This window comes from Anarrhichthys ocellatus, unplaced genomic scaffold (assembly GCF_004355925.1).
Source record: "Anarrhichthys ocellatus isolate YVR2014 unplaced genomic scaffold, GSC_Weel_1.0 scaffold75, whole genome shotgun sequence".
Taxonomy (NCBI): domain Eukaryota; kingdom Metazoa; phylum Chordata; class Actinopteri; order Perciformes; family Anarhichadidae; genus Anarrhichthys; species Anarrhichthys ocellatus.
The window spans coordinates 1,317,736-1,330,697 of record NW_022280105.1 but is presented as its reverse complement, the minus strand read 5'-3'; the positions used below and the strand labels follow the sequence as shown (position 1 = coordinate 1,330,697).

The following is a 12,962-nucleotide window of genomic DNA, read 5'->3' as shown; positions in this document are numbered from 1 at the left end:
AAAAAAGATGAATAAAAACTAATAAATGCTGTTAGCATATTCTATATCCTTAACGCTGAGTTGTTGCATACAGACATAATTCACAAAAGCCTTATTTACATCAGACAGTATCTCCTATAGTTTGGTGGGGATCATGGCACTGGTTGTCAGCTTCACAGTAGGAAAAAGCTAACTTGTCAAATATTCCTCCTCTTTAGCCTGCGACCAGCTCTCTCTGGGGGTGGCGGCCATCTTTGGTCCCTCTCACAGTTCCTCGGCCAATGCGGTCCAGTCCATTTGCAATGCCCTGGGGGTGCCACATATCCAGACTAAGTGGAAGCACCAAGTATCGGACAACAGAGACATCTTCTATGTTAGCCTCTATCCAGACTTCTCTTCCCTCAGTCGGGCCATCCTAGACCTGGTCCACTTCTTCAAGTGGAAGACGGTCACTGTGGTTTATGATGACAGCACTGGTAAGACCACAAATATTCTTCTACTTTTACAACTGTTTTTTTCATTCCATCCATCTAACTTGTCCATTAGTTTTTAATAACCAATAATTCATCATCATTATTGTCACTAGGGTGGATGAATTTCCTGGATGCACTGCATCTTGAGAAAACAAAAGCAAAGGTTTACCAATCTGTCACACGATACCAGTATTGCGTGTAGAAGCAAACTGAAAATAGAGAACATACAAGTTACAGACATACAGTAGTATACATATGACAACCAAAAACGCTACACCATATTTCAACAAGGACAAGACCTTTGCCTTTTCCTTTTGGAATGATGAATAACTTTCAAACAAACAGAAGTCAGAAACTGACCCTAGAGAATACATTTGGAAGTTCCTGGAAAATTTAGTACGTGATAAAAATCATTTTTTAACAAATCAAATGATAAAAATCATGGTAGGCCACACATACTGTAAACACTGTTTTGACCTGATGATGGGGCAAGATGGAAGGTCAGACGGTCACTAAAGCTCACATCTCAATTCATCCTTATTGGGAATCAATAATTCATGGCAATGCACTCGACAGTAAAACAGTTAATGTCAACCTCATAGTGGCGCTGGAGGGAAAGTTAGGGGATTACCAAAGTCTGGACTCATCATCCTCTGGGAACCATGAATGTCTGTACAAAATGCTTTGCTAAAGCATCCAATAACTGTATGGATATTTAGTCTGGATGAAATTGATTGACCAACCTTATTGATTATCAACCTCGATTCTCTCGATGTCACAAGATAACACAAGAATCACGGAATCACATATCACATCAAAATCCATCTTGTCAGGCCTGAAGTAATGTGTTTGTGTCCAGAAGGCCAGAGCATGGACCAATCAGCATCCTGTGAGGAGCTACTGGCAGCTATGAGTGTGACTTCCGTGTGTGTGGGAGGCGAAGATGCTGCAATAGCATCAGTTATATCAGAGCAGAAGAGTACCTCTTCATGGAAAGAAGAGCAAAAAACGGCACTGAAAGCTTTTCTCCATGGAATAGATGTCCCCCTCCCCCCCGACAGATGGTTCATTCAATCTCTTGCTGAATTATTTTAAAAGTGCCTGCCTTTTTTCAAACAGTTTCCAATGACAGCTTCTCAGACGGTTCTGTGTAACAAACTATCTGGCGGATCAAGATAGGACCAACCTTCAGGCTGACAAATTGACATTCCCATATTTTGAACCACGACACTAGCATGGCTAAAGACAGCCTTATTTAAAGGCTACATGCCGAACTGAAAGACGTTTCCCACATTTCTGGGCCATTCTTTCATTTCAAATAGCAGAAAACATGGAACACAAGATCATACATTTGCAGCACCATTATTTGTCAGCTGTGTTACTTATGTTGACATGCACATCCATTGTTATTGAATTGGTGAATACTGTTGTTTCCTCCATATGCTTCTGTCTTCTTCGATTTTTTTTATATTTTAAGATGGAATTGATATTTGATATACAACCTTAACTAATGTGGATGAGCAGACTTAGGTTTTTGCCCGGGTATAGCCGAGTATTGTTACCCCATTGTAGATAATTCATGGAAGTCAGAGAGCTTGCAAGGTTGCAGAAGACAGGCTTTCCCTGTTACTCGGGGAAGCAGATCTTGCTATTATTGCAATCAACAAATAAGCTAGCATGCTTGGTACATGTACCATATGCTTGGGGTCAGGGTGTGTGCCAGCCTGAAGACAGGCTGCCAGGCCTCCCAGAGCGCCATCCAACTGACACACTGGGACCAACTTGGCCTAGATCACAGTACTGCAGTGTGTGTTCACTGTGTTTAGCATTCAGGCCAGCTAAACTCTGCTTTTTGAAGTCATATGCTAATTACATCTGCTAGATTACAAACAAATCCAAATGTCAAATGTTGCAGAACACAAAGTCATTCCTTTTCCTACTAAAGGCCGGGACCTCAGTTTCCTCAATGTTAGCTACAGCCCGATGATCTTACAACATTGTTACAGAATGAACTGCTCAGCAGTATATAGACTGGCTTAACATCGCCATCAACCACAATAATAACCTTTCCCATTTACATAACGTTACTGTGAGGAACCTTTAACTCTGAATTGAATACTGATGCCTCTATATGACCTACATATGTAAACAAGACCACCAGAGAGAAGATTGGCTATTACTATCAGTTATTCCTAAGGCCTGTCATCGGTGGCATTGGGTCAGATTCCGGCAAAATCAGATGAAATCATGCAAGTTCACCAGAAACTCTTTCTACTAAAACTCCAGCGGCGTCTTAGCCTTCGACCTGCAGTTGGAGCTCCGGTGGAGAGCTTTACATCGGGCAGCAGCATCTCCTCCTCAGCCAGAAGCAGAGCTGCGCCTCTCACTCCACCGGTCCCCCCTGGTGAGAGTCAACACCGACACCAAGCTGATGGAGACGCAGGCCGTATTAATGGGCCCGTTGGAGGGAAGGGAGGCACGGGAGAACCAGAACCATGAGCGGGGCAGACTGTCAGACCCTGCTGCAATAAAAAAAGGGACTCTGCTGCTCGCTTTTGTCGACAGTCATCGCTGAAATGAAAGTTTCTCATAGTAGCTTTAAGTACATTTTGCCAATAATGTTTCTGAAGGTCAACTTTCTAACTCCACACCCTCAGATTGTTTTTTCATTTTCAAAAGTGGAGCCTTCAGCCCCAACTGATGCTAACTCAAGTGACATAACTTTAGAGAATTTATCAGGGTTCACACAACTCCACCTGGAGACACCAGAGACTTCATACAACCCATCCCTTCTATTCACATATGCTGTAGTATGTCCCAACACAGTAGAAAGACTGTGATGTGGAAAATCGGGGAAAAAAAGGTACAATTTTGAATGCAGGAACATTGGTTTGGTTTATATTTGTATTTTGTTGTTGTGATACTTTACTTAAGTATAAGCTCTGAATACTTCTTCTTCCACAGCATCTCTACCTATACATTTACTGACATACAGAAGAACAGAAAGACTTTGCTGGTGAAAGTAATAGGCTGAAATGTGTGAGATTGATCAATACAGTGGTTCTTAATGAGAGGTCACTTTAAATGTTACCAGAACCCACATTTAAAGAAAAGACTGAAAACCAAACCTGCAAGCTTTAAAAATGTCTACACAGTTGAATTTGAAATTTGTAAGAATGTGTGTGTAGGTGTGTACGTGTGTGTGTGTAAGTAAGTCTTTGCCCTGCAGGTCTTGTTGGCAGCTTTAGGGAGGAATTGATTGTTGCTGATCCTGCCACCTCTGTTAATTAAGTTGTAAAGTGGACATAGCTGGTTCACTATGGGGTTAATAGTGGCTTGATTTTCTGTCTCGTGATAGGAAATGAGATCCTGGCTTGACCTGCAACCAGCTTCACCTTCTCGTTGTCGGCATTTACACAGATGACCTGATAGCGCGGACAGATAGCATTGATGGTGGACACTGAGGGCAAACAGAAATCTGGACTGATTGGAGTTCTTGAAGAAGTTCAGGCCAGATTCTATTTCATTTGGATCTGTTCTTCTCTTGTTTCAGTACAAGAGGCACATTTCCTGATGTGCTGAGCAAAGTCAGCGCAGCAGAACATTTATATTATCATATAATTCTCATGGGTTCTCCCCCCCACCCCACCCGCTGTTCTAAATTGTGTCTGCTTTTCAGGAATGTGATATAAAAGGGGGTAGGAAACTACCTCTCTCTTTGTGCTGTTTCTCCACCAAGCAGGGAGCAAACAAGCAAATCAATAACCATAATGGGACTCCTCTAACGGCTCAACTTTATAATGGCAAAACTGAGATGGCAGCAGCATGTGTTATAGCTCTCCCAGCCAGCCATAACATCCATACAACTACCTGGAACACCGCTGTTGCTGCTGCTGCATAGTTTGATTAGGCCATAAGGGAGTAAAGGCTAGTATACAATAAAGCATGGCTCAGAAAGAACTGCTTCTTTCTGCTATTCACATTATGGAGTCTACACATACCTCCATTTGTCAGTAACCACACAATACAGTCTCGGCTTTCAGCTTCTCAATCAAGAAGATTTGCTCCCTTTCTTTGTCATTGATGACAATGAATAGGAACTATAGAAATAGAAAAATGTATTTGTTCATCATTTTAGAACATTTTATAGACATAGATAGGGGCCAGTCAACATTTTATGTTGACTGGCCCCCTCATCACATGTTTTATTTCAGATCATTTCCTTCATGGTATTACTTAATAGTGTCTGTTGTGACTCAAATAGTATCTCAATATAATCTGATATTTTGGGATTACATTTTATTAACTTCATTACAATTTGAATGTACAATGTACATATATAATTTGTATGAGCTTACTTGTGTGCAAAGCTGACATTCAGTCCTCAGAGTGGCACTAAAGGAAAGGCTCTAAAATGTTCTAGAATGAAAATGATTCATCTTCTGGGGAGCATGAAGGGGTTTTTCCTTTTCTGATGCGAGGGTCCAAGGACAGAGGATTTTGCCTGTTGTACACATTGTGAAGCCCTCTGAGGCAAATATAAATCAAATTGGAACAAATTGAACTGAGGCCCTCCCTGAGGTGGCGGAGGAAAGAAAAGAGACTGTATTATACCGGCCAATCACATCTCCATTCACTGGCACTCAGCTCCAAGTCCTTTTTAATTGTTCTGCAGTGTTTTACTCCATACTGTTTTTCAGCCTTGAAAACGTCTTTTGAAGCTCTGACTGCAAAGTAAAAAACAAAATCGAATTTTTACCGCATGCTTTCTTCCATTAAATGATAACTTAAGGAGTCCTGAATCTGGACATGGTGGGGCTGTGGTGCTTGAAGAAAGGTCAGCTTGACACCATGGTCACTACGAGTAATATGGATGACTGCATGGTGAAACCAAAGCGGTCATTTGAGAGATTCACGAAAATGATTCAGAGCCATGTCTGACAAGCTGAGTAATTAGAAGGAGGGCGTGTCTGTTCTTTGTATATCCTGGTGGGATGTCAATGGAAATTAGAAGGCTTGAAGCATTACCATGGACAATAGTAAGACAAGCATTAGTAGTGTTTTTATTGAAGTAGTAGCAAAAATATCTTTACTAGTTATAGCAGTAGTTGAATGCAGCAGTAGTTCAGTCAAAGACACTTACACAAAAACAAAAGTCCTGCTTACTGCTTATCAGCAGAGGAGCATGAGACCCCATAACAACGGAGACACTGCCATCCGCCATCATCAATCTACGCAACAAGCATGTTGCAATTCCCGGTCAATGCTAGCAAAGCTGGGATGAGCTCAAACAACACCCTGGCTAGCATCAGATATACTACCAGTATCATGACTCAAGGGAAACATTTTAAATGATAACATAGATTAACCTAAAGACCACGGTCGTACTTTCAGATTAGTATATGGTAAAACACTAATAGTATCACAATACAAAGGGTATATTCTAAAATGAAAGAGCTAACCTTTATTACATCAGATAAACATGTTAATCTGATGTTTTCTCTCTGAGCTAACTTAGATGAGAAGGGCTTTGCGAGCATTGACTGGGAATTGCAACATGCTATTCTAATAAAGGTTAGGTCTTTTCGATTAGAATATTCCCTTTGTATCGTGATGCTAGTAATGTTTTACCTATGTTAATCTAATACTAACAGTATCCTGATGATTAAGTAAATGTACCTAACCTATGAGAGGCAAAACGCATGTTGCAATTCCCCTTGAATGCTAACAAAGTCAATCCCATCTAAAATATAACCCAATAATATTGATTCCTCTCTGATATGTCAAGATACTAGTAGTAAGTTGACACACTGTAAGTATTCTAAACTAAAATGTACCTAGACTACTTAGAGAAACACATGTTGCTTAATGTAAGCTTGTACTCTCTCCCATAAAAAATATAACCAATTCAGCAAAAAAGCAAGATTTCATCTATGGATTCCAATAAACCAGGTTTGGATAAAGTATTATGGGATGTTCAGCCGATACCGTACCAAGAATTCATGCTCATCACAAAATGAATACCTCGAATGGAAAGAATGGCAAAGTACAATAACGTGGATCTAGTTAGTAATGGAAAACATTATTTATGTATAATCCTGAATTTGTCAAGATTAGTACATTAATAACAAATGGAATCAACAAGGAGATACTCATTCAAATATGATTAAATATATAAATCAGAAAAAATTATATAAACGTGTTTTAAATAAATGCCTTTATCCCTTTGCTGTGGGAAATAAAGGCCATGGTCACTATCTGATAATTAACAATATCTACAGCATATAGAGCCATGTGAGCATGTCTGTTCTTGTAAAGAGAGTATATTGTGTCACAGAGAGTCCTCTGTGTACTTCAGAGTCAGTCCCAGGACCCCTCCAGTAATCTGTTTCAATTTGATGTGTGTGTGTGTGTCCACACCAGCAGTCACAGTCCCATCATATGCTCCACCACCACTCAACAGCCTGTTTAGAGAAGGGCTCACTGTCTCTTCACAATGCTAATCCCACTTTTGCTGTGCTGGAATGCTAATGGAAGCTACAATGATTCCCGTGCTCTGATCCCTAGTTTTTGTCTTATGTTTTTGTTATTTAGAGAAAGTGGTTAATTGGTATTTTCAAATCAGCCTTTTTTTCAGCTGTTTCTAATTAGAAATGTATTTGATGACTAACAAAGTCAATGACAATTGTACCAGTATAGAACAAAAGGGCATTAGCCAGTTTAGAATTAAAAGTATACCTTGATGAGTTACCACAGTATTGCAAGAACATTGACCCATTTCTGCTACAAGTATGACTGATTTAGTCAAACATGACGAGCAAGCCAATTACAGACTTCTAGAGAAGTGGTGGCTAAAAGAGAACATTAGCACCTGGGGCCTGAAATTGAAAATGATAAAGTTAAAATCAGAATCGTAAATTGCAAAAGAAAATTGAATTGACCTGCAAAATATGAAGTATCCAGTGTTAAAGTCCTCCTCCTTTCCATTTCATTTTTTTTCAAGTTTCTTTGTAAATGGGGAGGCATGGCCCCCGTAATGTCAACCAACGTGAAAAACGTTAACCGTGTCATATTTACATGTACAAAGAACAATTACCAAATTCATGTTTCAACTAGGGCTGCAACAACGAATCGATAAAAATCGATTATTAAAAGAGTTGGCAACGAATTTCATTATCGATTCGTTGTGTCGCGCGATTATTACGCCACTCAATAAGTCACGGAGATGTTTGAGTATAAAAAAAAAAAAGTTGATTTGAGCGCCATTCGCGCTGCCGGTCTCGCCGGGGACTATTTGTGTTCATTCGCGCTGGACGCACCGGAGAGGGGGCGGGGCTTATCGCCCTGAAAGCCGTTCAACTGTCCGCCATTAACCATGGAAAAAATAACCTATTTCTGCTTAGTACGTGTTGTGGAAGTCACAGATATCCCGGGAAACTAAACGCCGTCATGTCTGGTTCATAATATTGTCCAGAGGAGCTCCGTGGATTTTATCGAGCTGTATTCACTGTGTCTAGCAAGCCACACATCGGCTGTTTACTACAGCTGTATGAACACAAAATAAACTGATCTGGCTGTGATTTAACTGCAATAAACCGACAAAAAGGGACTCCGAAATAACTACGTAATGATGCCGATTTGTAGGCTACTTGTCTTCTCAATGGAGCTCGGATGGATCGGTGCTAGGCTAAGCTAACATTGTAGCAGCTCAGACTAACATCATCTAGACGTAAATACGGCAGCGTCTATTCATTGTTTGTACCATATGGTTTACACACACACATTTATACACATAGTTTGGTCCGGTCTCTGTTGATATGAGGTATCGTAGAGCTCTGGGTGAACACAGACGGCTATACTATTTATTTCCTGATTCAGCAACGTAAACATGTTGGAGTCCTTGATGAGGGGGAAGGGAGTCAACAGCAGGGTTAGTCACTACAGAATCCTACTTTTGTTCCGTCTTGAAGTGAGGAACGTAACGTCCCTCCAGTAGCTCTTCTGGTGCTGGTGTTTACTCGTTATCCAGCTTGACAAGCATGACAAGTTAGCGTTAGCTCGTTAATAACAGTAGTAAAGCAGGGGTGGTATAGTTTGCAAGACTAAAGACACGTTTTTATTCACTTGCCTTTTTTGGCCCATTAATATCCGATTCATCAAATAATCGAAAAAATAATCGCCAGATTAATCGATTATTAAAATAATCGTTAGTTGCAGCCCTAGTTTCAACCACCTTTTATTGAGCATCGAATCTACACAAAGACGCATTAAAAACACTTAATTGTACAGCACACACCTGCTGTAAGCCCTATATTATGTGTGAACTTGTTGTGTTCACTTTCAAACAATAGCCCTGTCTTTATAGACACGATGAGTTATCCTGCTTTGTTGTTATCCATCTTTGTGTGTTTTAATGGTGATTCAAGCAACGTGTTTACCATCAAGTTTGGTTCTTTGGGAAAAGGCTGTAATATGCTTGTAAATATTGGCTCTGATGCTGAAGGTGTTGACCCTTGATGTCAGTAAGGTCAGTGACAAGGTTTTACTTGACTGAAAGGTACTATGAGTTGTACTTCTTGCTATTTATTCATTATGGTGCAGTTAATAGACACATTAACTAAAGGTATTTGCTCCCATTTCCAAATTAATTACGTTGAACTCGATTTGTGAAGGGAAGCGTTAATAGAGTAGTGGTTCAGGCATTGGACTTTTTTCAGCTGAAATGATTAAGAGCAAGGAGAACTATGTTAATAATAACAAAGACAATTTTCATTGGTGTGACTGGCCCACATTTACACCCGCAGGTTTATTTATAGCGGGGGAAAGCAGCATGCATGATCTGCCTTCACATTCCTGAACAACTGGTAGAACCTTTGACTGCAGGCCTGCTTTAATCTTTCACCAAACAGGTTACATGCATGTAATTGAACATAAATAAGTCACCTGATGTGGCGGGGGTCACATTAACCTTGACCCCGGGAGTCTGCAGCTCAGTGACTGATCAGTCATTACTCCCATCACGCAGCGCTGCAGATCGGCCGTCTGGGGGAATCACTTTAACCTTAAAGGTCTGTGCGACGGGTAATGATTGAAAAGGAACTCTTCTTCCTTGTCGCGATGCACTCGGAGGGGAGCGCTTGAGGGTTGTTTCCTTACAAGGATATTTATCACAGGCAGGCCGATCTGTTTTACGCTCAGGAGACTCCCAGACGGCCCCCTAATAAATGCTTAGACGGGATGAAATATTCATGCAGAGTTAAATATGGATCCTAGAGCAGTCACCGAACATTAAACACCGTCAATACTGATCAGCACTGACACCCCTCTATTCCCCAGTCCAGTATTTTACCCCTCTAGATTTCTAGACTGTGCCTGTAGAGTTTGGAAAGGTAAGAAGGAAGAATCAGCATGCAGAATGGAAGGAGAGATGTCTTGGTAGTGAGAGGGAGCGCCAGAGAGCTCCAACATGTGTTTATGATGAGCGAGTGCAGCAGTCAGATGTGTCGGGCTGCTTTTATCGATGTTAACTAACTAACCGTAAAACAGCAATTGCTGCTCCAGCAGTGAATGCTGTTTTTCTCCTAAGACAGCTCACGCAACTTCAAGCGCTCATATGAGATAGGACTCAAGTCAAATAAAACACACACTTCTCATACACTTGTTTACATTCAAATTAAGCTAGTTAAAAGTGCTGATCGTTCTTGGTCCCAGGAAGTGGCATCCATTTTGGAGGACCTCTACTCGTGCTACTTGGACTCACTGAGAATTTGTCAGGCATTGTGGCCAGCCCAGTGGAATCATGGGAGGGACTAAATGGATCAGCATGGGTCCATCTGTCCATGCGTCTCTCCATCTGTCATGTACAGTAAATCAGATGCTGCTCACTGAGATTTAGAGAAGCACTTGTGCCAGTCCTTTGTTCAAAATTCTTAAACTCTATTGGCCTGACTTGGATCAGATATTTCAAGTTGTAAGTCTCAAGTCCAAGTGTTGTTGGTGTTGAAGTCTAAACTGAGTCTTTTTTCATCGCTTTGACTGTAGTCATCAAATTCATGTGAGTTGAGTGAGATGTTTCCTCATCCAGCACAGAGAGAAGGCATGAATGAAGGGTTCCGATAAACAAGCAGCCAAATGTGTAAGTTAATAGTCAAATAAGAACAGGACCATAGCTTATTATGGACAGTGAGGTAATTTCCTTTGTATTGTTTCTGACAATTACATTACACAATCACTCGGTATCTGCTAATGCAAAAATATATTATATTTATGAAGGCTGTAAGAGACAGTTGAATGATCTGTAATAAGCAGAATATAAATTAACAACCAGCTACAACAAAAATATGGAATTGGTTTTTTGAACTTTTATTTACCAAGGAATATTTCTAGCACATAACTTCAACCATACACATATTCTTACAGAACACAACAGAACAAAGACACATTTTAATACTGCACATCATTAATCATTCATTCATTAGCATTCTTTTTTTTGTAAAATAAAAAGGATTGATCAGTTACTGAGAAAAGAAATATGTATACACGTGTATCACAAAAGTCTTTTCAGATGTCTGTTTGTCTGATATGTGTTTATTAGTGAACACTGAAAAATTCACATTGATAGATGCGTCAGATCAGTAAATAATGTATTTCCTCAAGAAAGTTGTGGGTATTCATTTTTTTTTCCTTTTCACTGGCTAGCTGGCTAATTTCCCTTTATGATAAGCTAAGATAGCTTCGTCCTGACTCCATCTCCGTAATGTCAACAGTCATGTCTTGATATAAATCCTAAACTTCACTCTTGAAAATAAAATAAATTGGTCGGTTTCCCGAAAATGTTCCTTTTGAGGAGGAATTACAAAAAGGCAGGTAGACCTCCTCACACAACCTCTTTTCATAACAAGCATCCATTCTATTTTTTTTGTCCACTTATACACTTGGCGCACTAATTGGCGCATATCATACATTTTGGCCATGTTGCAGATATCTACACTGGTTAAATGGAACACTGCCAGTGTCTCACAGGTCAACACTCTGGGGATGTCATCATCAGTGAGCGAAACAGTGTTTGATTTAATGAAAAGCAGCGACTGGCTGCTGAAGCTTCAGCAGACTGCAGGCTGGTATCCCACAGTGCAATGCACTCATCTGGAAGCAGGAAGTAAACAAATAATGCCACAGGCCGAACAGCTGGGGACGCCGGGCCGTGGGCAGAGACACAGGACCAATATGCCTGTTTGTTGATGTAAGGAGTGACTGGTATCTAAATTTGCATCTGGGCCAGACAGTGTGAATATAGTTTGATTAATTACCTTTGATCACTTTTAGTTTTTAAATAGGAGTCAGAGTAGCATGGAAGTAACTCAACACATTTGTTTTTCACTGTATACTTATCTACTTATTCGACTTAAATTTTAGCACTGAAAAGATTATCTTATCCAATATGTAGTGGGGAAAAAAACAATATAGTAAAACTCTGTGATGGTTTTTAAAATATTCACTTTACAAAAAAATCAAAGAAACTAGTCTGCAATTTTGAATTTTGTGTAAATATTCTGTTCATTTTTGACCATTTCTAGGCGCTATACTTTAACAAACTCCTAGGAAATTTTGCAGATCCACTTCAAACTTGGTCAGTACAATCTAAAGACCTTTGTGATTAAAAATTATCAACAGCTTTACATTTGATTGCATGGTGTAGCCATGGTGGCCATTCAACATGACTCCCCATGAAACCGCAAGCTGATGTATCTCCACTGGACTTGCTCAAATCTGTCCCAAACTTGCCATGCTTGATAACAGTCATGGCCTGAAGATGTCTACAAGCCAGTTTTCCATCTAAGTCAAAGCACCACCTAATGGCGAAAGGAAATCAGCGTTATTTGACAAACAATATCCAATTCACATGACATTTACATGATGTTGTCTCCACTTGATATAGAGCAACATCATGCATGTTAACACGCATAGTTTAGCACCACACAGTGGTTACAGGAAGTGGTGGACTATTTGCAAAGCATAACTTCCAGGGTCAAATACTCCAAGCAGAAAAAAAACGTCGAACTCGTGGTCGTGTTGTCCGATGGTCGCAGACATTCTCGGCCGCGTAAGATGAGGTCTCGCAAGTACCCCCGACGTACGCAAAGGTGCGAGGGCCCGTTCATCGCTGCTTGCAGCTTTAATTAGAGTTATAATCCTACCAGTTTATTTTATATACACTTTAAAATGCACTAGATTGGCATGGGAGGAGTTCGGGGAGGCCATGGAGAAGGACTTTCGGTTGGCCTCAAGGAGGTTCTGGCAAATCATCCGACGGCTCAGGAAGGGAAAGCAAGGCTTACCCCAGGCTGTTCTCAGCGGGGGGGAACTGCTAACCCGGACGGGGGACATCGTCAGGCGGTGGAAAGAGCACTTTGAGGAACTCCTAAACCCGACCAACATGTCCTCTGCAGAGAGGAGGCAGCGCCTGAGGACCTAGGGGGAGGCTCACCCATATCCCTGGCAGAGGTCGCT

The 12,962-nt window shown here is 40.7% G+C and overlaps 1 protein-coding gene across 1 annotated transcript in view; it reads left to right on the top strand.

Moving 5' to 3' along the window:
• grik2 (glutamate receptor, ionotropic, kainate 2) overlaps positions 1 to 12,962 on the top strand; it is a 219,763-nt gene that overhangs the window by 87,854 nt on the left and 118,947 nt on the right. Inside the window, exon 3 of the mRNA XM_031873843.1 lies at positions 198 to 455. Coding sequence (XP_031729703.1) covers positions 198 to 455 — 258 coding nt within the window. The remainder of the gene's footprint in view (positions 1 to 197; positions 456 to 12,962) is intronic.